The 26,724-nt window shown below is 40.0% G+C and overlaps 1 protein-coding gene across 3 annotated transcripts in view; it reads left to right on the forward strand.

The window, feature by feature from the left end:
* The window catches only part of LOC122414470 (kielin/chordin-like protein), a 207,435-nt gene that overhangs the window by 25,146 nt on the left and 155,565 nt on the right, over positions 1-26,724 (forward strand). For all 3 annotated transcript variants that reach the window (XM_043425765.1, XM_043425763.1, XM_043425764.1), the window contains exons 3-4: positions 16,160-16,387; positions 21,991-22,032. In XM_043425765.1, coding sequence (XP_043281700.1) covers positions 16,204-16,387; positions 21,991-22,032 — 226 coding nt within the window. In that variant the 5' untranslated portion in view covers positions 16,160-16,203. The remainder of the gene's footprint in view (positions 1-16,159; positions 16,388-21,990; positions 22,033-26,724) is intronic.

Genomic DNA, 26,724 nt, shown 5'->3' on the forward strand with positions numbered 1-26,724 from the left:
TCAGTTTTTTGAGGCTAGGATCGTCACCGTTCGTGTTTTCGATTGAGCTTTCACCAGTTTTTCGTCTTCTTTTCCCCAACTTTTCTTTAAAGTGTATGCAACATTGCCAAACTGTAAACTGGCCTAACTTTTGAAAGGTACGGGTCATAACTTTTGGGTAAAAAAAGTGACTGTACAACCTCAACTTCCTTAATGAAGGTCTGGGAAAAAATTCGTATAACCGATATATATAATATATAAATAAATAATTCGTAAAGAGCACTCGTATAACCACTTCACATTTGCTTATTTCGGCATTTTGTTTTTTCTTGACTTGGCCCATTCCTGTCATTTTATTAATACTTTTTTCTTAATGCGTTTTCCTTTCTGTTTTCCCTTTGCGCTCTCTAACGCGATTTTTTACATAAAACTGCAGTATTTTCGGCAGGGACGAATGAAATTTTGGGTTCAGTCAGTGGATGGATCCCTGATTAATTAATGGCTTGTAATATCATTCGCCAAAAGATAAGTTGAAAAAACTCATTTATAATTTCGAACGAATAACTCTGACACTAATTCAGAGTGATTATATTTTTAATTAGGAAGTAAAAATCGACCGAATTAAGACACCCATAAAATACGATCCTGCCAAATCGAAATTGTTTTGCCAAAAGTTTGCGTATTACCATTTTGCCGATGGCGGGAATAGGTTTGCGGTTGGTGCATGATTTCAGCGATTCCCTAAAGCAACCACGAGAACAATACTTGGATGGGTGACTTGTTTATCCATGCAACCGCTGGTGTATATTAATCACTGAAACGGGAGGCAGTTTTTATGAGTCCCTAATGGCCCCGGGCAGCTGCAACTAAGTAAAAATATAGCCGTCTGAATCGGAATGATTTTTTTACAGTTTTCCTTGGCCTTAGTGCAAATGCGATAAAATACATGAGGCAAGAGGCTGTGTGGGCAACACTCGAGGGAGGGGAGATTACGCAGAGATAAAAAAAATATTCTGTTTTTCAGCCAGTTCTAGCTATGCAATAAGCCAAAAACCCGTTTAAATGTTAACTAAAATCTTCGTAACGGCTGATCCCCAGTAATTTGTAAATTTGACAGAGAATAGTTGAAGCGTTGCCGTGAAAAGACTCATTCGTGGATGGTTAGTCGGGCGAGTTGTATTTTTTTTATCTATCGAATCTACACCCTCGATTCTATTGCTACTTAGATTTTTCCGCGGGGCAGCACGCGCTGGTGAGTTATAAGAAACGATCGGCGAGCTCCGCAAACGGTAGAAACTTTTATGGCCACAGGCCAAACGACTCTGGGCGAAGGTCGAACTAACTCTCCTTCTCTCTTTTTCTCTCTTTTTATCCATCTCCATCTCTCCTGTTTTTTTCCTCTTTCGCAGCCTCCAATCTCCCATCAACCACTTTCCCTCTGTAAACACATCTAACCTTTACGCTACCTCGGAGATACGGGACAATGGTTCTTACGGTTAACTTGACAATAACGATGTTGTATCCTCGAGCTTCGAAGATATTACCGTAAAAGAGTTTTCGATTACGAGCGGAACGCTGTACTATATACAACAGCTTCATGCTCTCTGTGATAAAAGCTGAAACAACGGATACCCAAAGGGTAACATAAAACATAGAATTGCATGCAGTACGTCAATTACTTGTGTCTTTTGTGCGCACACTTTTTGCAAACGATCTCACACGAATGTTTTCCGGCCCGGAGACAAACGTTCAACTCACGAATTTATCAAAGTGTGTTGCTCACAAATTGGCAACCGAAACATTTTCGAACTAAAAAACTTGTATTGAAGAACTTTGATGGAGTTGAGAAAAAACTGTCAACGACATTTTCGTCAAAGCTAAATAGACTGAAATTCGTGGAAGCATTGTTTTTTTTCCATCATTCTTAAGCGATAGCTTATTGCTTCACTTTTGTTGGACGCTATTCGAATCGTTAAGGAAGTTGATCTGGTAATCGAATTAACAAAGATATTTTGATTAAAAAATTTCAATGCAGTAATGAATAATAAGAAAAATGTTCTGTCAAAATTTCAAGGCCCGAGGATACTTTGTTCGTGAGAAAAAAATTAAAACGATCTCTCACGGGTTTCAATGATTTTGCCGTCTTTATGCTTGAAATTTGCAGGCATTGACAAACAGTTTTTGCAGAAACTTCCACAAGTGATAGGCAAATATCTGAAGAATATGTTTACAGCTCCGTAAAATCCGTTCAATACTTATAAAGTTCGTAATTAATGATTTTTTTTTTCAAAAAATGGTGATTAATGGAAGGTTAATCCCATATTTTACTTTCACGATGGCAACGTTGGAACCGCGCGCTTTTTGAAACCGTAGAAGGATGGGTGAGAAAATATTGATGTAATTGAGAAAAACTTGTTTTTTTTTTAGACGTTTCTGCCATGTTTTAATTATGCCAAACGTTTGAGCACTGATTATGACATGAACGTGCGTGAAAAATTATGTCAGTAGCAGCTTTACAGACAGTATAGGTTACGAGGTCGCGACGTTGCCAAACTCCCTGGATCGACTGCGCTAGTCGCAATAATTTTTCTTTTGTCTAACTCGGTACCAGATGAACTTCCGTAAAACGAATTTTAGAAAAAGTAATACTGAATATAATTTTCGTCCGCCACTGTTCTTTTCTCGAAAACAAACTTGATGTGTCATGGATATTTTGAAGGATCTGTTGTCGTGATGATACTTCAGAGCAAACAGAGTAAATGAAGAGTCTTACTTTGGCTCGAAATCTGTTACACGAGAGGCGCACGAGTTGCGTACAACGTTGCACACAGCGGAGCGAACAGTGTCGTGGAAAAGCGATGACAAAACTGCAATGCAATATGGTACTCTTGAACTTTATACGAGAGGACAAACTTTTATTTTAACGAAGTCAGTATGAAACGGCATTGCAGGCTACGCAGGTAACGTGTCGGATCTATTCATGAAATGCCTAACGATTGGGATCCACGATAGAGAATTCTCCAGGTACGAGGGTGGTTAAAATGAGGTTTGAACGAGTGGACGTAACGAGGATGTCATGAGGTTCCTGAAAATTTCAGGTGAAGGAGTGGTTTCAATTTACTGGTTAAAAGAACCTTTCGGAGTTTCGGTATATCGATTCTGACTGCTGTATAAACACACGACATAAAATTCTACGGTTTACCTATTGCATGCTTGCACCGCGTTGTGAGCAGAGCCAGCAACCAATTCCCTGCTTTTCTGTCGAATTCAATCTCCCTCGATGAAAAGAGGAGCGCTTTGCGAATATGATGCCAACGCCAATGGCAGTACAGCAGCCTCGAATTTACTCCTTGTAAGTTCCGGTCCCTCTTAGTCCTAAGTCCTTTAGGACTTTCATTCGTCTAGGGATATAAAGAAACTAAACCCACAAGTAGAGCCGTATTGGATCGGTTCTTATCACTGAACGCGAACCTATCCAATCACTATCCAAATGTGTCCTTTGCCCTGTTACTCATTTCCGATTAATCAGTCAACCAATCTTGAAAATGTGTTCTTCCTGGCACTAAATGTGTAGTAAGTCGCCCAACGAATTTAGCCAAAAAGGACTTTCTTGGGGCGAGATTTGGCCTGATTGATTCCGAATAAAAACTATTGGCGTTTCGCCTTCCTTTGAGTTCCTCCTATTCCGCGAGCTCCGACTAGAAATACCTCGGTCGGTGTATAATTAAATCGGAATATTTTTGCTTAACCAATGGCACAGTTTCCTTCCTGGATATTACGTTGGAGGACATTTCGGTAGAATCGGTACGCGAGAGCGTTCGAATTAAGCAGCAATAGAAAAACAATCATTGTTCTCGTCTCCCCGAAACTATTCGTATAGCCATGTGGATTCGTCGAAATGCGTTTGCAAGTGTCTTAATGAATTCTTAATCCCTTCGTACGTTTTATCGCCTTCTGAAAAAGGGCTCGCGCTTAATTGATTTCTCATCAAGTATTCTGGACTCGATGCTATTTACGCTGCCAATCGATAAAATTGTATTCTCAGTTCGTTTCGTCAGATTGATTTCGTCGAATAAAATTGAAGCATCGTTCTCTTTGTATCAATTTTATGAGAACTACAGTCAAAGATCCGTTCGATTTGACGTCTTAAATAATTAAGCACGTATTTCTCAGTTGCTAAAAGTATTTTAACGACAAAATTCCTTCCAGACGGTGTGCAAACAGCAAATCCAATAAACCTTCATTTGTGTCAGGCAAAAGTCGACCTTTCTCATTTCATAAACTGAATTTGTACATTTTTGGACACTCCCAGCAGCAGGTTGAAGAGAACTCCTCGTATTTTCCAGTTTTCGAGATGACGAATGGCCCCAAACTCGTGAACGTTTTCATTTATTTGTAACGAGTTCAGTACACACGCTATGAAAATTTAGGTGTTAAAATGAACTGAACATACATTTTGCATGCTTCTCACTCTCTCTCTCTCTCTTTCTCTTTCATTTCCATTCCACTTCATTTTATACCGGTATGCACGATAAAAAAAGCTCATTCTTTTTTATCAATCTCTCTGACACTTGCGTTGCTCAACTTCTAATATTGTACACCGTCCATCTCGCTGCTTCACTTTTCCTAGTCCTCATTCTCACTCCTCGCAGCTGTCTGCTTTTCACTCTGGTGTAGCATCTTTTGCTTGTAGCCAAAGCGTGTACACATTTGAATTGATACGTGCCCCCACCCCCCCCGAGTGGAGCGTCGACTCGAGCTATCCGGAAAGGTACTACCGTTGTAGAAAATCCACTAGATCCCATACTTTCGTCTATCTGCTCTGTATTCATGGAATATTATGGAACAAATTAGTTTACCTCGTAGACATTTACATTGTTGGTGGGCATTGGTGAAGCTGCTGGATAAGGCTCTCCCCGTTGCCCGTGTATGCGCTACATCTCATCTTTATTATTTTTATTCCATGCACACGAGAGTATGCATGGTGTTGTACCCATGTACGATGGCGCTCTGACGCCAATGATCCTGTTTTCAAAATGCATTAATAAAATGCTTACCGAAGATGTCTAAGTCCATAAATGAGAGGCTCCTGAATGCAGTTGCCGTCGACTCCATATTCGCTGCAAATTGAAATCACCATTTTCCACCTATTTTCTTCTTCCTACTCCATTAGGAAGACTCGAACCGAGTTGGATGCTTCCCAAAAATGTTCCATCCTCCCTCCCTCTCTACATTTACATTGTATATGCTCCAGGGAAACTGCTCCAACATATTTCTATAGACACACGCGTGCTCAGAGAAATTAACACCATCTTGCGTACGATTTTACGTGTGATATAGTTACACGAGAAGCGAGTGGCATCGCTGGCCTCAACGGAGCGTGTAACTCTCGTGGAATTCTCATGTTTCATAATCTTTTTCAAAGTTTTCTCTTTTTCGAAACCCCTCGCTCGTCCAGCTTTGTAGGACTCTTAGGTAAACGTCGTTTTTCGAAGCTCTTGCATATGCAGCCCTCTTCGGAGAAGTAGGAACAGGACAAGGATGAGGCCAGAGAGCTTTTTCACCTAATCCTCTGCATCTCACGCTCTCTCATCCTCCCACTTCGGTGTGACCCGCTTACGAAAACGTTTCTATATATTCGTTTGTATATCTCGAGAAAGTACACACACAAGGACGTATATATTTCGTTGTTGTCAGACTTTTCCTTTTGGAGAGGTGAAATATTCATGCTCGCGAGAGGAGACTGACTGCGAGTCACCCCCGCATCATTTCAGTTATCTCAACTAGACAGACTATAATTTTCTTGCCACTTTGGCTTACCTTTCTCGTATATATTCGGCTCGTCGGTCAGAGTATAACCGTGAAAATATTGCGATCGTTTACAGCGTTTCAAGAGATACGGAAACTCTCGAGATCTTGACGCTTCAAGAAAACTCACAACTTTTGCCTTGATCTTTAGTGCTCTAGACAAATTCGTCTCCGTATTACATTTTCGAGAATTTTTATTCCATTTCTTTTCTTTTTCAAACTAATGCACACTCTTCTACGAAACTTGACAGAACGCCTTTGAAAAATGATGCATGACTTCTTTAATCCTCTCATTTTCAAACGAGCAGCTATATGATACTGGACAAAATACTAAAACCGTTTTTTTTTTTACGAATTAGACTGATATTAGGATCATCGGATTAAAATCGTGTGAATCTTACATCCGGAGCGATCGCGAGCTTCTTGACGAAATAATCCAGAGAATCTTCTGACGGGAATAAGTCGCTAAAATTTGATTGCGGATCTCGACGAGACAACTTTATCCCAAATGTTTTCTCACCGTCGAAAAAGTCATGAGGGTTTATGACAATGTACTTTATATGCTGCCTTTAGTCAAAGAATTTATACTCCCTTTTCCTGGCTTTTACGCATAAGGGAGGGTTGGCCAGAGTGGAATGACCGCACGAAGTGAAACAGCAATTCGAAAATGGGCGAAATTTTTTTAGAAAAGTTCACTATTTGACTCAGGACACGAAGACATTGGAAAATCTTAATTACTCATTCAGCTAATACGCAAAGTTTTTTTTACGACTCTCTGCTGCCATTGACGCTTTTCTTGAATTCCGTTTAAAAAATGATGACGGTGTTTTGAATTTTCGTTCGTGATTTTTGTCCTCTACAATCGATCGAACACCGAAAATTCAAGTTTTTGTGCAACTCTTTTCCGAACTATTGATTCAAATATCGAAATTTTGGCTCGTTTTAGCATCTCCTTGTTTGACTGCTCTGAGGGAATTTAATTTTTTACAGGGTACCTTGACTTCAGGTTTTTAGGCATATATCGGTTAATTATTTTTTTCGCTGAATGTTCAGATTTTCTTGTAAATACATGTCTATTTATTGCCATAGGATTTTAGTTGCTTCAGTGAATATCACGTTTTCAATGCATGTCTCGAGACGAAATATCAAATTTTTACTTTTGTGTAGCGATAAAAAATTCGACTTTTTTTGGGGAAGGGATGCTCCACTTTGCTTGGCCTTCGCTCCTCGACATTGGTGACTTTTTATTTAGTTTTCTTCAAGCACAAACTTTCCAAAATACACTCAATCATTTCATACATATTTTACGTTATTATCGTTTGTACACACGTACTTTGCTTCCGAAGCACGTTCGCAAAAACGATTTGAATATCTGGCTACACCCTTAGGTAAGACTGGGGGCTGTCGATCGATACCAAAACGAAAACGTTATCGGCCTAACTTATTTTCAAACACCAGCAGTATTTTCCCTTAACGTCCTGAAGGCTCCGAGCGAACGAGCAGAGGGTGACGACTGAAGAAGGGGATATGAGCACGACGAGATTGATGATCGTCGACCAAACAAGCAAACATTGGGGAAACGTATCGAACTGTTTTATAACAACTTCATCGTTCGGAAAATTTGTTTTTCGCGATAGACTAATGTGGTAAACTGCAAATTTCTTCTCACTTCTCAATCAACATCCTTCATTCGTGCTCTCAATTCGTGATTAAAGGGTTTACCCCGTGTGGCAGCCAGATTTTTTGGGGTTTTTTGTCATTTTTTGTGGGCAGGAAAATAAAGACTTTTGAAAGGGTTTATTCATTGGTATTTGAACTCTATAATAGAAACTGAGATTGAAAAACCACAGAGCGTTCTGATTTGTAAAGCAGTGGCTGTCGCCTGAACTAAAATCATACGGAAATGTTAAAAATTGAATGATTTTCACGCTTTGAAGGATTTTTGAAAATTGAAATTTTATCTTTTGAACCGCGATTGAACCTCCGATTATAGAGTTTAAATATACCAAGAAATAAACCCTTCGAATTTAAAAAGATTCCTTCTTTATTCCGCGCCACAAAAAAATCGCGAAAAAACCCCAAAAAATCTGACTCCCACGCGGAGCCCCTTAACAGAAGTTGCCACGTTTCTTGGTCGTTGTGACGAAATAGCAATGATTTTTCCAATCCATTCTCATGAAATTACTCACGCCGTCGAAGCTCACTTATCAAAAATTGTTTTAGTTTCAGTTTCATTTTTATTTTCATTGAGAGTTGATTGCATAAAACGTTTTCATCGTCTCTTCGTTTTCACGTTTAATTGAGCTAATTGAGTATTTCAACTATACTTTTTTACACATGCTGACGTAATGGAATAAAAGATTTTATTAATGAATGTGATATTTTATTGAAACCAATTCAACGGCACGGTGTCAACCGACTTTCTTCTATAAATCGATTTTCCAGTTCTGTACTCGATTGGTTTCTTTTATTAATGGGGCCGAAGCGGCTTCAGGGTTCTCGAATATGCTAACTTTGCGGAATATAGTTTTTCCAAAATGTCACGTACAGTGAGGGAAAAGTAAGCAAGAATGTGGAATGTACGTGTCTGATGTACGTTGATATTTTGATGATATTGAAGGAATTTTATTCCCTCGTTGTCCTACTTTTCCAACTTTTATCACGATATCTTCGTCGAAGAGATTTCTGTTTTTTTTCCTCCCAATCCTTCGAAAAACAGGCCTTAGGTGAAAATGTATTACAATAACGAGTTGAATAAGCGTCGATTATGGAAATGGGAAGAGTTGTGAGAGAAAAACGATAAATGTTGACGTTCGAGAAGAACACGGTGCCAAAAATTTATAGCGATGTTATTATTTTCTCTTTTCCAGACGGAAAAACATATTTTTCACGTTTTTGTAAATATTCGGAACCAAGAAAATGTGCTTTCTAAAGAATACAATTTTTTTTATACACAAATACAACGTTACGATCCAAAAGAAATATTTGAAATTCTTGAATATGCAAACTCTCATTCCGGTGCTTTTTCATTCGAGAAGCTGTAAAAGCATTGGACACGGATGGAAAATCCACTAGCTTTTGTTGATTTTAAGGAGAATTTTCATTTGAGAATAATCTCTGCTGTGCTCGGTGGGATTAAATTTTATTTAGCTCCGCAACCAACCATTTTCTATATGGTGTGGATGATGAAGATTTCATCAAGCTCTGGCTTCTTTAGTCAAATATTTATTCAGCAAAAATATATTGGTTTATAAAAGTTTTGCAAACGTAGCAGTTCGTATCAACGGGGCTACGAGCTCCGATAAAATGTGCTGTAACACTACGCTACATCCGGAAGCTTTCGACTTTTGTAAAAATAATGGCCGCGAAAGAGCCTCAAAACTAGAATCCGTTGGTTTGGATCTGAATCATAAAAATCTGAGTCCCGAGAACGAAATGCGTTGTTATTGACATGAATAGTTTTTTGCGATCGTTATTAGAGCAAGTCCGGGTTAGTTGTATTGAAAATAAAGAATTCGAGCGATGGAAACCGTTGGTTGATGAAAAATTCAGCAATTTTTTGTTCCCATATGAAAATATGAATTTGTGAAAAAAGAGTCTGAGAACCGAACGAGAATATTGGGAATTATTCGATTTCGAACGGTCGAAGGTATTGATATTTCTAATTCAATTAAAGTTGCACGGCTCAACCGTTCCGCTTTTTTAACGAAATTTTGTAAAATTTGTTTTTCGCTGAACGGAATAGCAGAAATTGAGAATAAAACAAAAGGCAAAGCACAGAAACATCGGAAAAGCTGATTGTTTCGTTTCTTTTTTCGACTCTGGACCGCGACGGAAAAATGTGTGCCTCGATTCGCGCGCGTTTATTTTTACATGAAAAAATATTCCGAGTAAATTTTGTTTCGCAGAGGAAAAGCAACCTCTTTCCAGCTAATGATCTTTTGCGTACTGTGCAACCCAACCGTCCCGGTTCGTCCTCGTTTGTACATATTGCACATTGAAGGGAAATGGGGCTGGATGTTGTTGAAATATTCATAAGGAAGGCGAAAAGGCATATCTGCTGTTGAAATAGCGTGATGTCCACGAGTGCAAACATACGCGATATCTCAGGAGCAAAAAATGTATGAAAGTATCTTTCTATATGCAATACACATACATCTCTTAACACACGCGTCATAGATCTTTGCCTCACGTATCGTTCCTGCGTCACGAACGTATCATTTCGAACCAGCTCAACAATCTTCCGATACAAATACTGCAATTGTTCTTCCTGGTTTTCTCCAAAAATACTTTGGTAGTAGAAACAGCTTCGAAAAATAAAATCAAAGGGAACGTATCGATTTTTGTGGAGAACAATGACGTGTTGAAAACGCCTATTTCACTATCGCATCTTTTAAGGTAACGAAACGATTTTCTTAAGGTATTCTTGAAATTTACACAGAGTTTAAATGGCCAGTTGACTGACACGCATATCAAATTTTAAAGGGGGTCCCTCTTATTGATTATTTAGATAAACGTGTTTGAATGTGAAGAAAAGTACACAGGGTTATAGGCACTATGCGTAAAAAATCATTTATCTTTCCATGTAACGAATGAATGCTTCTTACGAAGTTTATGAAAAAGTACACAATAACAATGAAGTATATTACATTAAATTTAACCGTAAATACAAACCTTAAAATTTGTGGGAAATTGGTAATGAGCACTCGTTTAACCTCACATTTGCTTATTCCTGATTCGTGATCCATTTTCCTTTGCGCTCTCTAATGCGATTTTTTACATAAAAAACTGCGTAGTATTTTTGTCAAGGATGGATGAAATTCGGTCAGTGATGGATCCCCGATTAATTAATGGCTTGTAATTTCATTCGCCAAAATATATAAGTTGAAAAAATTTATTTACAATTTCGAATTAATAACTCTGACATTAATTTAAAGTGATTGTATCTTTAATTAGGAAGTAAAAATCGGTTCAATTTAGATTCCCATAAAATGCGATTCTCCGGGCATGATCTACTTTAATCCATTCTTTCCTGACGTTGCTCTCCGCTCCCGATTTAGGAATATCCGAAAAACTTGGAAATCGAGGATAATTGAAAATGACGTATTCTTCTTGCTGCTGATCTCGCATTCCGAAAAAAGGCTTTGATAAGTGAGGAAATGTATAAAGGCGAAGTTATCAGGAACGGGGATTCTGGGTTTGAGCTTTTTTTTACAATGAAAAAGTTAATTGGTCGTTTATCGACAGTTTTATTTTAGAGACTTTGAAGTGGTGAAAAAATAGCGATAATTTTTTCAAATATCTGCGTTCGAAATAAGCTCGAGACGGATTTATCAGCTCCGTTCAACGATCGGGCGAAAAACGACAAGCTTAATAAACATATTTATCTCAATTGCGCGGTGTAACATCCGCCCGGATATTTCCCGTGGCAATTTCCAAAGCTCGTCGACTCGGACGAGTGATCCTGTTCTCGAGAATGGCGTGAAAAATATCTGGATTTGTTACTCGGCATTCTTTGAGAAGAGAGGAAACGGGGTGGGGCGCAGAGGAACGTATAAATCCACTGTACGAAGAAGAATTTGGGTGCGCCGCTCGAAATGGATCTGGAGCGCAACGGAGAGTAGGACCATTCGCGTTGGATGGGCGAGATGAAGGTTGAGCGATTGGATTCGACGTATATTCCACAAAGGGATGGGGGAAAAGGGAAGAAAAGATTTGGAGGTGAAAAAAAGAAAGGACGAAGAAAAAAAACGATTGAAATGGAGATTCGAACGATTTTATCGTAAACGAGAGTTGGGCGAGATGTCGAAATCCTTGCAACTAAATATATACATCGCACGAGAGCACTCCAACTGCGGAGCCTCTTTTACTGGCAGTGGGTGTAGAAAATTCCGCTACTATATACCCAGTTATATATAAAAACGGAGAAAAGTACTGTAATAACGTAATCCTCCTGGAATTGAAACGAATCTAAGACGCGAGAAGGGATTTTTGGAATCGTCAAATATGCAAATCGCTGCTTCAACAAGAGAAGATTTTTCCATATTCTTAACTCCGAGTGTATTTTTCATTTCACACGATTGTTATTTCAGGTTCGAGTCTATTCCGAGCTGAACATGCGAGCGGCAAGTTGGCCGATGTAACCTTACGAATTTATTTATCAAAGTTTCTACAAATTAATTAATTTAAAAAAGCGAGAAACTTGCACTTTGTTTCGCAAAAATTACCGACATTCCGTACTGATTAACAACTCGTTATTAGCTCGTTGCTGCGCGCGGTTTCAACACAAACTAGAATGAAACCTTCCGACCCGGAATTCGGTTCTGGTCCGGAGCTCACCCCGTTCAACTATCTGCGGTGAAATTGTCTGTAGGTATCGATTGATTTATGTGCAGGGAAAGAATAATGGACGGGATTATTGCGTAGAGAAGCACATCAGCACTAGCAGGATCCGTTTCCTCAACGTCGCGAGCCAACAAATCTTTTGAACACTCTCGCACACTGCTCGTAAACGGGACATGCAACGGGGTGGGTCGGAAATGCGGAGGAATTCTCGGGTGCGCGGCTCCTCCAGAGCCTCACACTCATTTCGGCATGAATTTTCGGAAAAGTTTTCTCTAGTGCGAGGAGAATTAATGGCTCGGTTTGATACGAAGAACGATGCTTATGATCCGCATCGAAACTGCCGGGCTCTTGGTCCTTTTCGTCTACCCGTTCCGGGCCAATGGCAACATTTTTATATCAATTGAATACGAAAATGGGGAAGATTTTCGTGGACTGAAATTGGCCCTTAATTGGGAGTTGAGAACTTTCCATTACTCCTGGCAGCAGGAGCAGCGACGAATTGTTCCATAAACATTCATTTTTCTCGTAATAAAACGGCGCTGGATAACTACACGGAAAAGGCGAAATATAAAGTGAAAAAGTGTGCGGATACAGTTTTTCGCAGGACGAAGAGACTCGGCCTGAAAAAAGGTTGCTAATCCGGAAAAAAGGTTTGGGTATACCCGCGAGGGTTCGCTGAATGTGGACCAAAAGGTTGTCCCTTTTGTGGCGAAGTTAACTTACCGAGCATGATCCGTCGGGATGGCGGGAGTTTGTCAATTATTTTTCATGACTAGCTCACTCTCTATGCGGTTCTCTAGTTTTTTGCCTCTATATTCGGACTAATAGTGTACGAGAAACGTTGTGGAAACGGGAAAACGAGGCTCTCGCCAGTGCGGCCAAAGCAGGACTCGAGAGAGGAGAGCGGAGATGGGGAAAACACGAAACGTAATTGCATATTTGCATTTTTATCACGGTACTCGTGAGAGGATGTACGCGAATTTCAGCGCGGGTGACGGAGCACTCGTTCCCTTTTTTCTCTCGCTGTCTCTGTGCAGCTTTTTCCTTTCTCCTCTCGCTCTATCACGTTGCGTCGATACAAATTGGCGGCAAATTGTGGTACATACGCAGGATCCTGAATTTTATTTGCCGGCTTTATGACGTACAATTGAACCTCAGTGGTGAGTGGAACACACGCGAGGAAAAAAATTATTCGACTCTCGACCCCGTGTGCCACTACAAAACCAACCAGAATTTCACTCTCCCCGTATGCCAAGTTTCGTCATTTTTTTAACGTTATTATTTATATTCAATTGGCCTCGGGTTTAAATCAACACGAGCCAAAATTGAACGCGTCACTTGTTTTCATTCACCCCTCCAAATTTTTCAACTTTCTCTCTAATTCGTATATCCCGTTTAAACGACGAAGGGACCGTGTGAAAATCATGCGACGTAAGGGAACGTTATTTCGAAGTTCCACGAGCCTGTTTTTCCTCACACGTCCCACCGAAACTTTTTCCTCCGCACTTAACTAATCGTCTCTCCCCCAGAAAATTAATACGTTCAAACTTTCGTTAAACGAATACATTTTTAGACAGAAAAAAGTCGACGAATCTGGAAAATATACAAATAGTATTGTCGGGGCAAGAGGAAAGTGTTCCTATCGTTCGCTATTTACCGATCGTACCTTATCCGATCGCTCCGATCCTGAAACCGAGCCGAACTCGCCGTGGATGGTGTATCCAGACCGATTATTTTCTCCCTTTTCATGTTCTCGTTTCGTTCGCTACACATCCACCCACATCCAACCTCATCTCCGTCTCTTTCAACTCTCTCTCTCTCTCCCTCTCTGCTTTCGTGTTGTACAACGCACGTCCAATGTTTCCTGCATGGAAAAAAATTACCCCCGTACCCGGAAAGTCATCGCCATTTCATTCGTTTTTTTCAATCACACACTCCGCGTCCCAATCAGCAACAGACGAAATTAGAACTTGATGGATAGAGACATCCACCGTTTGATTTGTGCACGAGCTATTTCTTCCATGTTTCCATCAATTTATGTCCACCTGGAAATACAGAAATACCTCTCGAACCGTCGCTGAACCTCGTGAATCATGTTTAATTTATTATTTGCCACATTGCGAATATGTAAGGATTAGAGAAAAAGTTTTATTCACATCCGCGTCGTCAGGACCGTTTCAATGTTTTCGATCAACGAGTCTGTTGACGATGCGGTTCATTGCGTACTGGATATTTTTGTAACAGAAGGGGATGCTCGTTTTCATGCTTTTTTTATAGTGAAAGATTGTTAAAAATGCACGAACCGCAATATATGCTCATTGCGCATCGATACAAAGTTCCATTTGGTTTTGTAGACGAAAAATATGGATCGAATTCCAACTATAAAAGGGACACGGTTTAGATAGCTTGCCACGTCGTGGCATGTGATTTCTGGCCTTGCGAGTTTCCCGGTCTTGATACGTGTGCTGCTCGATCGCGAAGGCATATGTGTTTCGAAGCAATGTTGCAGAGATCGATGAGTTACAGGGAACAGCCAAAAGCCCAATTGCTCAATGTTCGATCGCGCCACACACAAACACTCGCACACTCTCTCGTACTCCTGACTTTGACGAATAATCCTGAACGTCGTTACATTCGAAGTTAGCTTTATTTTTGTGCATCGAAATTGCGAAGCTGCAGTTTGCCCGAAGCATTTTCATTTTTTTTTTCCCCACTGCGCTGTTATAAATTTTTTTCTTTTTTGAAAATTTGTATACGATCGTTCCAACGGAGATCGAGCTGAGTTACAAAAGCTGCGATGTTTTTGACGTTTTCCAATTAATTCGTCCTATTTTTGACCATTTAATGGCATTTCGTTGCGAAGTTTTTATCATTTATCGTACGATGATGAACAAACTTCGACCTTCCATCGTGCAGCAATAAACTGGAACGAAATTTCTCGACCCCGAGCCGCCACGTTTTTTTACCAAATTTCCAGTGTTCCCTTCCCGTTCTACGCATTTGTAAATTACATCCAAATTCTGTTGTTACTCGGATACAATGTTTCAAACTAGAACCTCCAACATTTTTCGGTAGGAAGTTTCCATGAAATTAATTAGCTTTCCATGAAACCTCATACATGCGTTATTCTGTAGTCCAACCTCCTTAAATTTCCAGGTAATTCAACATTCACCTCGATACAAATATTCCATAATTTATCGCAGTGAATACCGGCCCATTCACTAATTTTTATAACTTCGAGCAGAGCCGGATCCTCTTCCCAAAGAGCTGCTATCGCGTTCGATATCAAGCGTAAAACTTCGATTTCGTAATATTTTCTCCCCAGTCTCCTCCTCAGAATTGACGCCCATTTGAGTCCTGTTTGTGACGTTAAGCATTTGTTTGTTGTCAAATAAAGCGCTATTGCCAGATGAGTTTTGTGCTCACGGGCACAATTATCTCTCGCGGCCTGATTTGTAAATATCCACTGCGTAATTATGCCATTTGCAGGCTTCTGTCTTTATTGACGTGGATAACAACATAACAATGCCCTCGTGTACACGCCAAGCCTTATTATACACGATATACCACATATATTTGTGTGTTTGTTAACAAAGTACGGTATATAGGGGTAGAATCACAGGATATAGGGCGAGCCATCAATTATTGGCGGTCGTGTCTGTGATGAGCGCGATACGAGTTCGCGAAACATACACCACCGTTTATACGTTCGTGCTGAACGTACTCGTGTTTACTGCGTCGATAATTGACTCGGAGAATTCATCGATTCGATTGATTCCCCAAGATATTTATGAATTCATCGTTTCAATAGCTTTTAGAAAAATCGATAGGACTCTCAACGGTTGCTGATAATGAGAGATCCGTTATATTGCGGTGGAGATGTCGAATTGGTCACTGAGCAACGAAGGCATTTGAGTTTGAGGCTTCGAAACCAAAGTTCCCTTGCGCCCTTTCGTTCGACGTAGCTATTTGCTGGACACCTTAGATTTTCTACAATATTATATTCCGTTTTCTCTTATTTCAACAGAAATTCCTGGACGATGGCGGAGACACTGTCCCCAGGGTTTAAAAATGTCCTCGCCAGGCTGCAACCTCATTGGCGAAGGCATGACCAACTACCCGGAAAAGGTGAAAAGTGCCGGCGGAAAGTGTTCCTGCGGACCAGCTGTGCTTTGGTGTCCAAGTGAACCGCGACCTTACACGTACCAGACGCGACACGAATGCATACTTAATCTTGTTGCGAAACTCACTTACGGTAAGCTCGCATGCTTCGAGTATAAATCAAAGCAATCGAATCATTGAGGGGCCAATGCTTGAAACATATTGAGAAATCTTTTCATTTTTTCTTCATTTCAAGCGACGAAAATCATGCAAAAATAGAGTAAAATTTTTCTCTTCTCAGCAATCGTCGCATATTTATCAACGCTGTTACAAATTTTTATTTATTCAGAGCTCATGAAATTTACATTATGCTAGTTAAAAATATCATCCAATGGTATAACGCTGTTTGATCCAAAAGTGTACTTGATAAGTCGGACAGTAAATTTGGCGCGTAAGTTTTACGTGAATAATGGTTGGGACGAGGGTGAAGAGGAAGAAGGAGGAGCAGAAGAGGCGATGGGCACTCGCTAATGAAAAGAAAATATAAATAGATGTTTGAGGGGCCGGAGGCGTGATGGGGGAGAGCGGGAGGCAAGTGGAGAACGAGAGAAGAAGGGGTTGAATGGGAATGAGTTGGAAAATATGAAGAAGTGGATAGGAACAGGGTATACGAAGGGAGAGAAACTGACAAGAAAGTGAAAGAAAAAATAGAAATAAAAGGAAGTAAAAAAAGAAAAATGAGAGTAGGAAGAACGAACGGGTCGCGGCTAAAGGTCTTGCGACGTGACACCCCCAACGTTAATGAGAAAAGGACACACAAGCGCGCTAGAGTGGGTTTGTTTTTCGAGCCCGCGGTACGATATTCTCATCGTCTGCGACATCGCCCTGCCTGCTGGCAGCCTTTTTTCAATTCTTTTTATTTTTACCTGTCGTTTCTTCCCGTCTGCCTCTCTTCCGAATTCTCACCATTTTTCTCGTCTCTCTATTTTAGCTCATGAGAAAAACGAAAGACAAAAATATGCTCCTACCGTTGATTACTATTATATTTTTAAGCAAAAACCTCACCGACCGCCGGATATTTGTACCTTTCATAGGCTTCCCATCAAGCCCGATGTTTATTTCCAATGCTCTCTCTTTCTCTCTCTCTCTCGCCAGCTGCGCTCGCGATACATTCAATGAAAAATAGAAACCCGGTATTCGTGGATATTCTTCGGGATATTTGACAAATCTGTGAAGTTTGCTTTATAGTTATTTTTTATTTGGAATGTTGGAATAGAGCTCCCGCAATCCGGAAAAGAATTTTCCCTATTTTTATCTATTCGCTTGTTCACACGTTGAACTACAAATTTATGACAATTACAATTATGACAACTACAAAATATGAAATTACAAAATAAATTTTCGATCTTTCATTCCTTGATGTCTTGTTTACGATTTCAAATGTAAATTTTAACAAATAGATGGAAAAATCGCTAGATATTTAGCAAAAAACAACACTCCGTAAAATTTGGATAATTCGGATGGTGAATTTTCATATTTTTCAAAACAAATATAACTTTTTTGTTTTCACATCGCTCACTGCTGCGTATTTATGCACTCAATATCATACGTTGGTGCATATTTTCTTTCATATGTATTTACGACGTTACTGAAATTTGAAAAAAATCAATCCATATGGGGTACGAGCAGAACGCCCGGAATTCCCCCAAACTGAAAAATTTCACAAATTTATTAATCATTAAAAAACCGTAGGGTGAACCCAAGTTTGAACTGCGTTAATGATTCTTTTATGGAATAAGGACGTTAAATTAATTTTTTAAATAACATTGAACCCCTTTATCCCATAGTTTCATCAATTTAATGTGGGCAAAAATTAGATTAAAATGTACGAAATTTTATGATCGGTATTGACGCGAAAAAATAAATCGTTACGCGCCTCGCGAACAATGTGAGTACACTGAACATCGCATGAGTTCAAGTGCCTAAAAGTGGGGGTTTCGGAATATGAAGATATCGCGGTGTCCGTATTTACCCTGCGTCCGGAATTACCTGACTTCAAGCAGAAGTTTATTGCCTTTTTTTCGAAACAAATAAAATTTTTAGTCTCCGTTCTGCTTAATGATGCTTTGAAGTTGCCTCAAATTAGCTTGTAATCGTTTGACCAGTACACGAAATGCACGAAATGTTTTACCAGTCTCCGGAAATGATATTTTCTGCTACGTTTACTTCGTTACAACTTAACGGTGTTATAACTCGATATCGTTCCCAGCCAATGCTGTTACCCAATATTATTGTGTGTACATGTCTTCTGTGTGTGCGTCGGCTCGGATATCTCGTTGCAGATCTCGTATCTTCCGGTGTATCGCATGCATCGTTATTACCTTCAAGAGTCAGTCCGCAAATTCAACACAATCAACGAGTATTTTACCTCCGAGAAATGCCAACGACCATAGCATTGTCGTTGGTTATTTCTCACGTAACTATCCATGTATAAGGGCGTTTTCGCGTTCATGATTTAACGAGGTTTGCCGGCCAAGTAGCTACGGAACAAAAGTAGTTTGTCGGAATTGAAGCTTCCCCGCCACCAAACCTCAGCAATCTCTCCCCCTCTCCTCTCCTCCTCTTCGTTTGCTTCCTCACAAGGTCCCCACTGTTTGGCCAAGTTAAATTTGATTCGAACGGAAAAGTTTAATCGGGCTTGCACTTGGCTTTCGGTCCCCGTGTATCTCACGACCCGACCAGCCAATACCTGTCACACTTTCGAATAAGTTGTGCCCTCAAGCCTTACATACTTTTTACGAACACATAACGCTACCTTATTCATATAGTCATGTGCGTACAGCTTCGAAGAATTATAAACTTCATTCCATTCTGAAATTCATCGCAAAAGTTGTCGTGACTTTCGAACAAAGGGGACGCGGTGAATTATATTTATTGGGGACTTTTTAAAATATAATTTTCATGGTTGTAGAGCGCAGCCTCCGGGATGCGAGGTTTCTTATGAGGACTTGAAAAATTATGGCGTGGTGAATTGACCCTAGAACTGAAATTTTTTGTCGGATCATTGTTATTTCGTTTCTATGATTTGAAACGAAGCTGGCAAAGGAAAACGCCATTTTATAGAGAGCGCTGAATCGAAACCCTTAAAACGTTTGGCCTTTTATATATGCGCGAGTATTGAAAAAAAAATTCCTTTTGAAGCATCAGTTACGTTGTTACGTCGTGTACAGTAAAAGGGTGTATTCTTTTAGCCGTTTTTTGTTTCAACGTTTAAAGAGAAAGTAGGAATAAAAAGAAGGAAAGCACACGTTGAGTAACGCGTACGCGGTGAAAGTGCATTGTGGGCTAAAGCTCGTTATATCCGCTTATCTGAAAACGATACAAATTGGAAGAGCTCGAAGGGAACGTTTTCGTTGGAAATATAAGCGAACCGTTTTAACGGGAGTCGAAGGAGGATCAAAACTCCGAAGTAAAAAAGCCCATTAAAAAGCTCCGAGTTTTATACGATTCGTAATAATTCAAGCTTTGTTGAATCTTAGTTTTTTGTAATTATCATTTTTTTTCCGAGGATTGATGAAATCGTTCTTTGGCTCACTCACGCGATAAAGGGATAGCTTAAGCACGTTGTCGAGCGTTGCTGAAAGTATTACGAAACCTAAATGATATTATTAGATCTAAAAGATCTGTACACAGCAAGGAGAGAAGGTAAAATCATGTTTCCCATTCCTGGGGGCAGTCCGAAATACCAAAAGTACAAAAGCATTAAGTCTTGCTTCAGAAAGTCAAAAAAATCAATTGTTTTCGGAAATGTCTTTAGGATAGACGCAAATAACTTTTCGGTTTATCGTTTCAAGGATATTTCAAGAGTACAAAAACATTTTTTTAATGTGAGAAATACTATTTTGTACATGGTTTATGTACCAAGTCTGATTGTCGAAGTTTCTCAGCAGCTTACAATGTGGAGAGCGTAATTGCCTGCAACAAAAATTCCAATTTTTTTTTTCATTTTCATGTATTTTCCTTCCATATGAACTATAAGGTCTCGAAAAAATTGCGAAATTCTATATTTTTAACGAGCTTGAAAAAACACGTTTTTAAAGAAGAAGGATGTCACTGCAACGCGCTGTGAATATAAAATTTCGCAATTTTTTCGGCTTTTTATAGGTTCCTATGGAAGAAAAATATATAAAAATGTAAAAAGAATTTTGAATTTTTGTCGCAGACAATAATTACGATTTCCAAATATCTAAATATCCGTGAAACTATACCAAAAAGTTTGCTATGGTGAGTTATTTGCGTCTATCCTAAAGACATTCCCGAAAACAATCGATTTTTTTGACCATCCAAAGCAGGGCCCCCTCCCCCCTTAATTGAGACTTATTCGCAATGTTTTGACACAACTGTAACGTGCAACAAATTTAATTAAAAGACGCTGCTGGGAATGCGTAAGTAGCAATTAGCCAAATGAATAGTTAAGCAGTAATGAGTCAGTAAACACACAAATGTTATACATGAATAGTGCGAGGAGTGAAGAAAAGACAGATATTTCAATGTAATGAGAGACGGTTCATCTTCTCGCGTAGCAAAGCTCCATTGGCTAACGGGGTGTGAGTGGATCCACGCCATATAAACGCCACACGTTACGTGAGCTCAATTCTCGGACGTTGAGAGAGGGCCAAGTTAGTTTCCACCGATTTGCAGTTTAACGTTGAATATGCAAATATCTCTGGGCTAGCAAGGGAAAATTCTCACTCCTCTCTCTCTCTCTCTCTCTCTCTCTCTCTTTCGAAGTCAACTCGAATTGCTATACCGCGAGCGAAGAGTAACGCAGTAGAGTTGATGTTCATATGTATGTAAACGAATGATGTATACTGGGTGTCCCAGCATTAGGCGAGATCTTGTATCGTGAAAACACCGATTAATTGATCCAGGAAGCGATTCTGAATCGATCGATCCAACGAAAGCTTCCAATCAAATTTCTCTTCCACGAGTTATTAATTTTTCATTTGTACGAATCAAATGACGAGTATAGGAGTTTCTAGTAGTGTGAAAAAGTCGAGAAAGATCAACTCTGTTTATTTGTAATTGATGAAAAACTGACTCTTCGCTCAGCTGCTGAAAGTTCCTTGTTTTCCTTGTTTCGTGGTCGATTCACTTTAATAAAAGGATCAAACGTACCCTCCAACTGCGGTTCATTCATTAATACCCTGTCAGAAGAGTGTGTCAAAAAAAGAGTGCTCAAGTGTTTCCGACATTTTTAGCCTATGGCAGGACACCCTCTAGATCCATTTATAGATATTCAACAAATGAACATTGGCTGGAAATAACCGCAACGAGCATGCATTGTCCGAATAATTAATTAATCCGTTACCCATTTCCACGAGCGTTTGCGCTTTCGTTGGACTTTGGCTATCTCAGAGTGAGTGGGTGGCCAGCGAATCATGTTTCCTTTGGAGAATGATGATGGAACTTTTGTCTTGTTTTCGTAGGGAATTGCCAAAGGATTCAATGGAAATACTTTTGAACGTCAGTTCTGATACGTCGTTAATAATCTTCAGGTTTTTTTTATCGAGTCAGACGTTTTGGACCCGGCTCGAATGCTGCTTCGTTACACATTTGCCAACAAATGTCGATCCGTGTAAAAATAAGCACTGAATTGCGATATCGAATTTGGGAGCCAATTTTCATTCATGTTATTCCATAACTATAATTGAATCGGATCCTTCTGAAGAGTAATTAAATTTTTTACTTTTCCAGATCAAAAGTTCACCGCACCAGATCCACCGACGAGTGATAACGGTGAGTTGAAACTTCAGCTCAACTTTTTCTTCTCCCCTGTTTTCTTTTCGGTCCAATATAGAACCGATAAATCTGGGTTTTATCGAACCGTGAAAATTGAAAGCCTCCGAAAATCCGGCGACGTAGTTTCCGAATCGTTTCGCGAGGTGACGTTCCTATTATGCTATGCCTTTCCATCTTAGATACGCTGAGAGACAGGTAGAGAAGCGAAGCAGAGAGTTAGAGTGATTCACGTTGAGTGCACTCTGAACTTTCTCAGGAGAGTTTGTATCCAGTGGAAAAGCCTCTCCCGCGGAATAACATCGCCGAATAATTATCGCAATTAACGAACCCCCGTAGGTAGGACGCTCTTAAGCTGAACGGTTAATTTGCTCCTTTTGAAGGTTCGATGGCATCTTGAAGTTTCTCGCTAATGTTCCCCCTCGAAGCACCCCGCACTTTTCAGTTTCTTTATGAGATCCGGCAATATTGAAACTCCATTCGTCATATCTCAATGCACTGCAACCCTTTTTTCAAACCTCGTACACTCTTCCTTCCCTCCCTTTTTCGATAATTGCTTCGTCCAGTACCGATCCAACGCGAAGCTGCGATGATTATTCATTCATTTGCCTCTGATTCTCGTGCTGTTTACCAGCCTCGGATAATCATTCGATGCGATTAACCGCACGAGTCCTGAGCTAATTGAACCTTCGGAAACGGCATTTTGGATAGAGGCATAAATTTATAAAACTCGATACTAATTATATTCGTCCCAGTCGAATTGGTATTTAGAGCGAAGTATAAAGTAAAAGTGTCAAGTTCATTAATAAGGCAGTTTTGAACGTCACGTTGAAACGAGAGGAACGGAAAAGAGGAAAGTCCAACGGGGTTTAATGGGTTATTCGATAATGAAAATTGATCTGATTTTGTACAGTTTCATTGTACAATTTCGTATCGCGTCTATCCCCGGATTTTAAATCTAGAAAAAACAGCATTCATTCTTTCCGTATTTTTGGCCAAATCAAGAGAATAAATTCTCGTTTATACAACTCTTTCTCTTGCACGCGTTTACTCCGTTGACGTTTTACCATTACACTCACCCGACACTCGTACACGCAGCAAATACTTTCAAGTCTCGAGTACTCGCTTTCACGTGGTTGTCAGACAAATATCCGACGAAAAGAATAAATGTTTGATTGTCGCTTAGCCGTCGCACTGAGAGTTCAAACTTGGTACAATCTCTTTTTTGCACAAAGTCAAGTGGTGTCTCTCCGCGCTCGCAGTTTTGCCACTTGAAACTCGCTACGATGAAATTCTTTGGCACAACTTATTCGTTTTTTCGTTTCGTGGGAGAGAATAATAGTTGGAAGTAGGGCAAACCACGTAATTGCTTGTCAGATAAGAGTTTCCAGCGGATGTTCCTCGGACAAGACAGTCGATAAAGAGCAGAGGAAAACCAACGGAAGGTTCGCCATCGATATATTAAAAACTAGGGTGAAAAACGCTTCTGCGGCGTAATTGAAAATTGTATGGAGCTGCAGATATTCTTTATCGCGAATCTACTCCTTTGTGTTTTCGGCCTAGTGGTGTGCCCAAATTTAGAATAGGAATTCGCATTTTATCGGACATTCATCCTTTGAAGCACCGGTACAGAACAAACATTTTATTCGATTCGTTCCTCCGACGCATGAAATACGGTTTTATTGAGAGCCATCCGAGGCTTGGCATTCTCACTTTTGGATCGACGTATTCGTCCCGACAAAACCACTTCGAGTCATGAAAAAATATATATAAATAGTCCCGTTTGCTCGAAATTCTACAAGATGCCGAGTCACTCGATTCGAGACAGTTTCGTAGTTAGAAGCTGCGTTAGAGTCGACGCTTTTTACGAGAAACGAAAGACTCGGAATCGAGTGAAATGGAAGCACCGAGGACGATGAAGAGAGAGAGAGAGAGAGAGAGAGGACGCAAGATTTCGCTGAACCGTTGAGATGACAAATCCGTTCGTTAAAAGTTATCTGTGGGCACATCCGTCGTACCCGTAGAATTTCTTCATCGTTTCTTATCCCTCGTAATGTTTGCGAGAAACTCTGTACCTCCGGAAGTACTTTTTCATAAAAAGTTTCGTCAACGAGCTCTTTGATATTTGGTCTCTACTACTTTTTTCAAAAGAATCTTTGACGACACTCAGTTTTTTTCAAACATATAAAGGACAACGAAATGAAGAGGACGCTGAAGCAGCAATTGCAACGTTAATTTCGCTGGAGTTTATTCAGAGAAAAAAAATTTCTTCGCCCGTTTCTTCTCACGTTGGATCAGCCTGCTTAATTATTTTCTTCTTTGACTGTTTTCCATATATTGTATAAACATTAACTTCGAGTTGAAATGCGAACAATTCTTCATTCAATGAAAAACGTTTTCAGCATTTTCGTTCGTATTTCGTTTCACATTTTCTAGTGCAGTTGTGCTCTTCGGCTAACACTGTTTTCAAGGTTTTTACATCAAGCTCCTTTTTTCTATTACTTCGCTTGGAACGGCCTCTTCGACGATCCACAATGCACTTTTCTCTCGAAACAGTGCAAATAGAATTATTCGTTCGCTGGCGTTGCGACAATGAGATTTCAGCATAATCGTTATTCGCGCGATGACGAAATGCTGAATTTAATGAACTAATTGAATCGCACCACTGTGAAACAGCGTTGTATCCATATCTCGCGAATACTCCTCAGCCGAGTCCTTCTTCGCGTACGCTACGAATCACCGGGTCGTTGAGTTTCGTAAGGCAAAGTTTTCGCCAACAGGAACCGAACATCTTTGCTAATGTCGCTTAAGATATTTGCATTCGTGGCAACGGCAAAACGGAATTTACCTCTCCCGTCGCGTGTTCGTATGTGTGTCTCCACGCAGATGATAAAATGCGCCCGCATTTGCGACACAGCAGAATAAATGCTCGATAAAGAGAGAGCGAAAGCTCTATACCGAACGCGAGACGGGGATTTCGTAAAACTCAAGAGCCCAAGAAACTGGGTGGATTCCCCGAGGTAGAATATACGTTTATACAGAAACAAAACGTCTGAGAAAGACAATAAAGAAATCTCGCTTACATCCGAAATCTGGAAAAATCGATCGTCAAATCGAAAATTGTAGAAGAATTCGCAGATTTTTTATTTTACCTCCCGATGACTCAGCACTGAATTAGTTCCTTTAGTTTTAATGCATTTTTGTACAAACGAAGGAACCCTAACGATGCTGTTTCATTATTTTTATACATTTATTCGTATTTTTTTCGTTACATTTTGAAATGTCTCCCGATTCTGAATCGGTTTTATCCACAAGAGACTCGAAGGGACCGAAAGAAGTGTTAAGAGTATTTCATCACGGTGAACACGCAATCGCACACTTTTCATCGAGTCTCGAAAGCCATTGGGACGGGAATAAACACGAGCAGGCCACTTGGCCAAACTATCGTCATAATTTTCACTCCATGCATGAAGCCAAGTCTCCTTCGTTGCAAAGTTCATCATACACAGAGATATAGATATATGGATGCGTGTATTTACCTTTCCTCGAACTTGGCGTCCCAGAATTTTCTGGTCTTTGGCAAATCGCAAGAGAGAGAGAGAGAGAGAGAGAGAGAGAGAGAGAGAGAGAGAGAGAGTAATCGACCTTGAGAGTAATCTCTCACTTAGGTAAATTTGCGATTCGGACAGGTTTATGATATGTAATTAACACTAACACGGTTAATATATTTTCCGAATATATAAGCGGTGAATTATGTTGGCGAAGTTGGCTCAGATAATTCATGCGAATATAGCAACGGGATTGATGCACGAGCGAATCATTCCCATTGGTGCGTTGTCAAAGTTTCATTTATCCTAAAAAAAGTGAGCGTTTCAAGCTCAACAAAGTGTGCTTTCGGTTTGAAACGATTGCAAATCGCGTCGAAATAATGACGAGCGCTTTCAGAAGGAAGCGAACGGACACGATTCGATTCGAATAGCCTCCATAATTTTTCTATACGTGTCTGAAGAATCCCGCGAGTTTAAACTCCGATATAAATTTTACGAAACTGCGGCATAAATTGCACACCCCACTCGCCAGACTTTATGCTGGTAACTCGAAAAATCTTATCGTGTAAACTCGTAAAAATTCATCGGTACATTTTTCAACAATGGTTGAAAATATCCGGGCGGAGTAACCGGTAGCGAAAATCCTGATCGTATAATATATAAATATAATTTAGATCGTAGGAGCATGAAAATTTATTGCGCCGGTTTCTTGGCTCGATGTACCGACCAAATATGGAAAATATGTGAAATACTTAACATATATTTGCGGTATATTTCTCCTCGGAATGTTCCGCTAGTCATGAATACTCTTCGCACGCATATGTTCCATCAAAATGGTGTTAAATTTATATAGACGAAGATAAAATTTTCACGGATATACATATACTTGTGCAGAGGTGTGTATACTGGCAGAGGAGAAACGAGGCTACTTCGCATTGGCTTGCTTCGCCTGATAAAGAATCGATAAGTGCGTTGTCCCGTTAAGAAGATAGGGGATAAAGTTGGCTTGTGGCGGTTGCGCTGTTGGCTCCAAGACGAACTCGTTAATCCGATTCATTACCCCAGATACTGCGAGAGAGAGAGAGAGAGAGAGAGAGAGGGGGGGGGGCAGAGATTAGCGAGAATGGGAAATGGATGGTAGCGG

Source organism: Venturia canescens, chromosome 8 (assembly GCF_019457755.1).
Source record: "Venturia canescens isolate UGA chromosome 8, ASM1945775v1, whole genome shotgun sequence".
NCBI lineage: Eukaryota > Metazoa > Arthropoda > Insecta > Hymenoptera > Ichneumonidae > Venturia > Venturia canescens.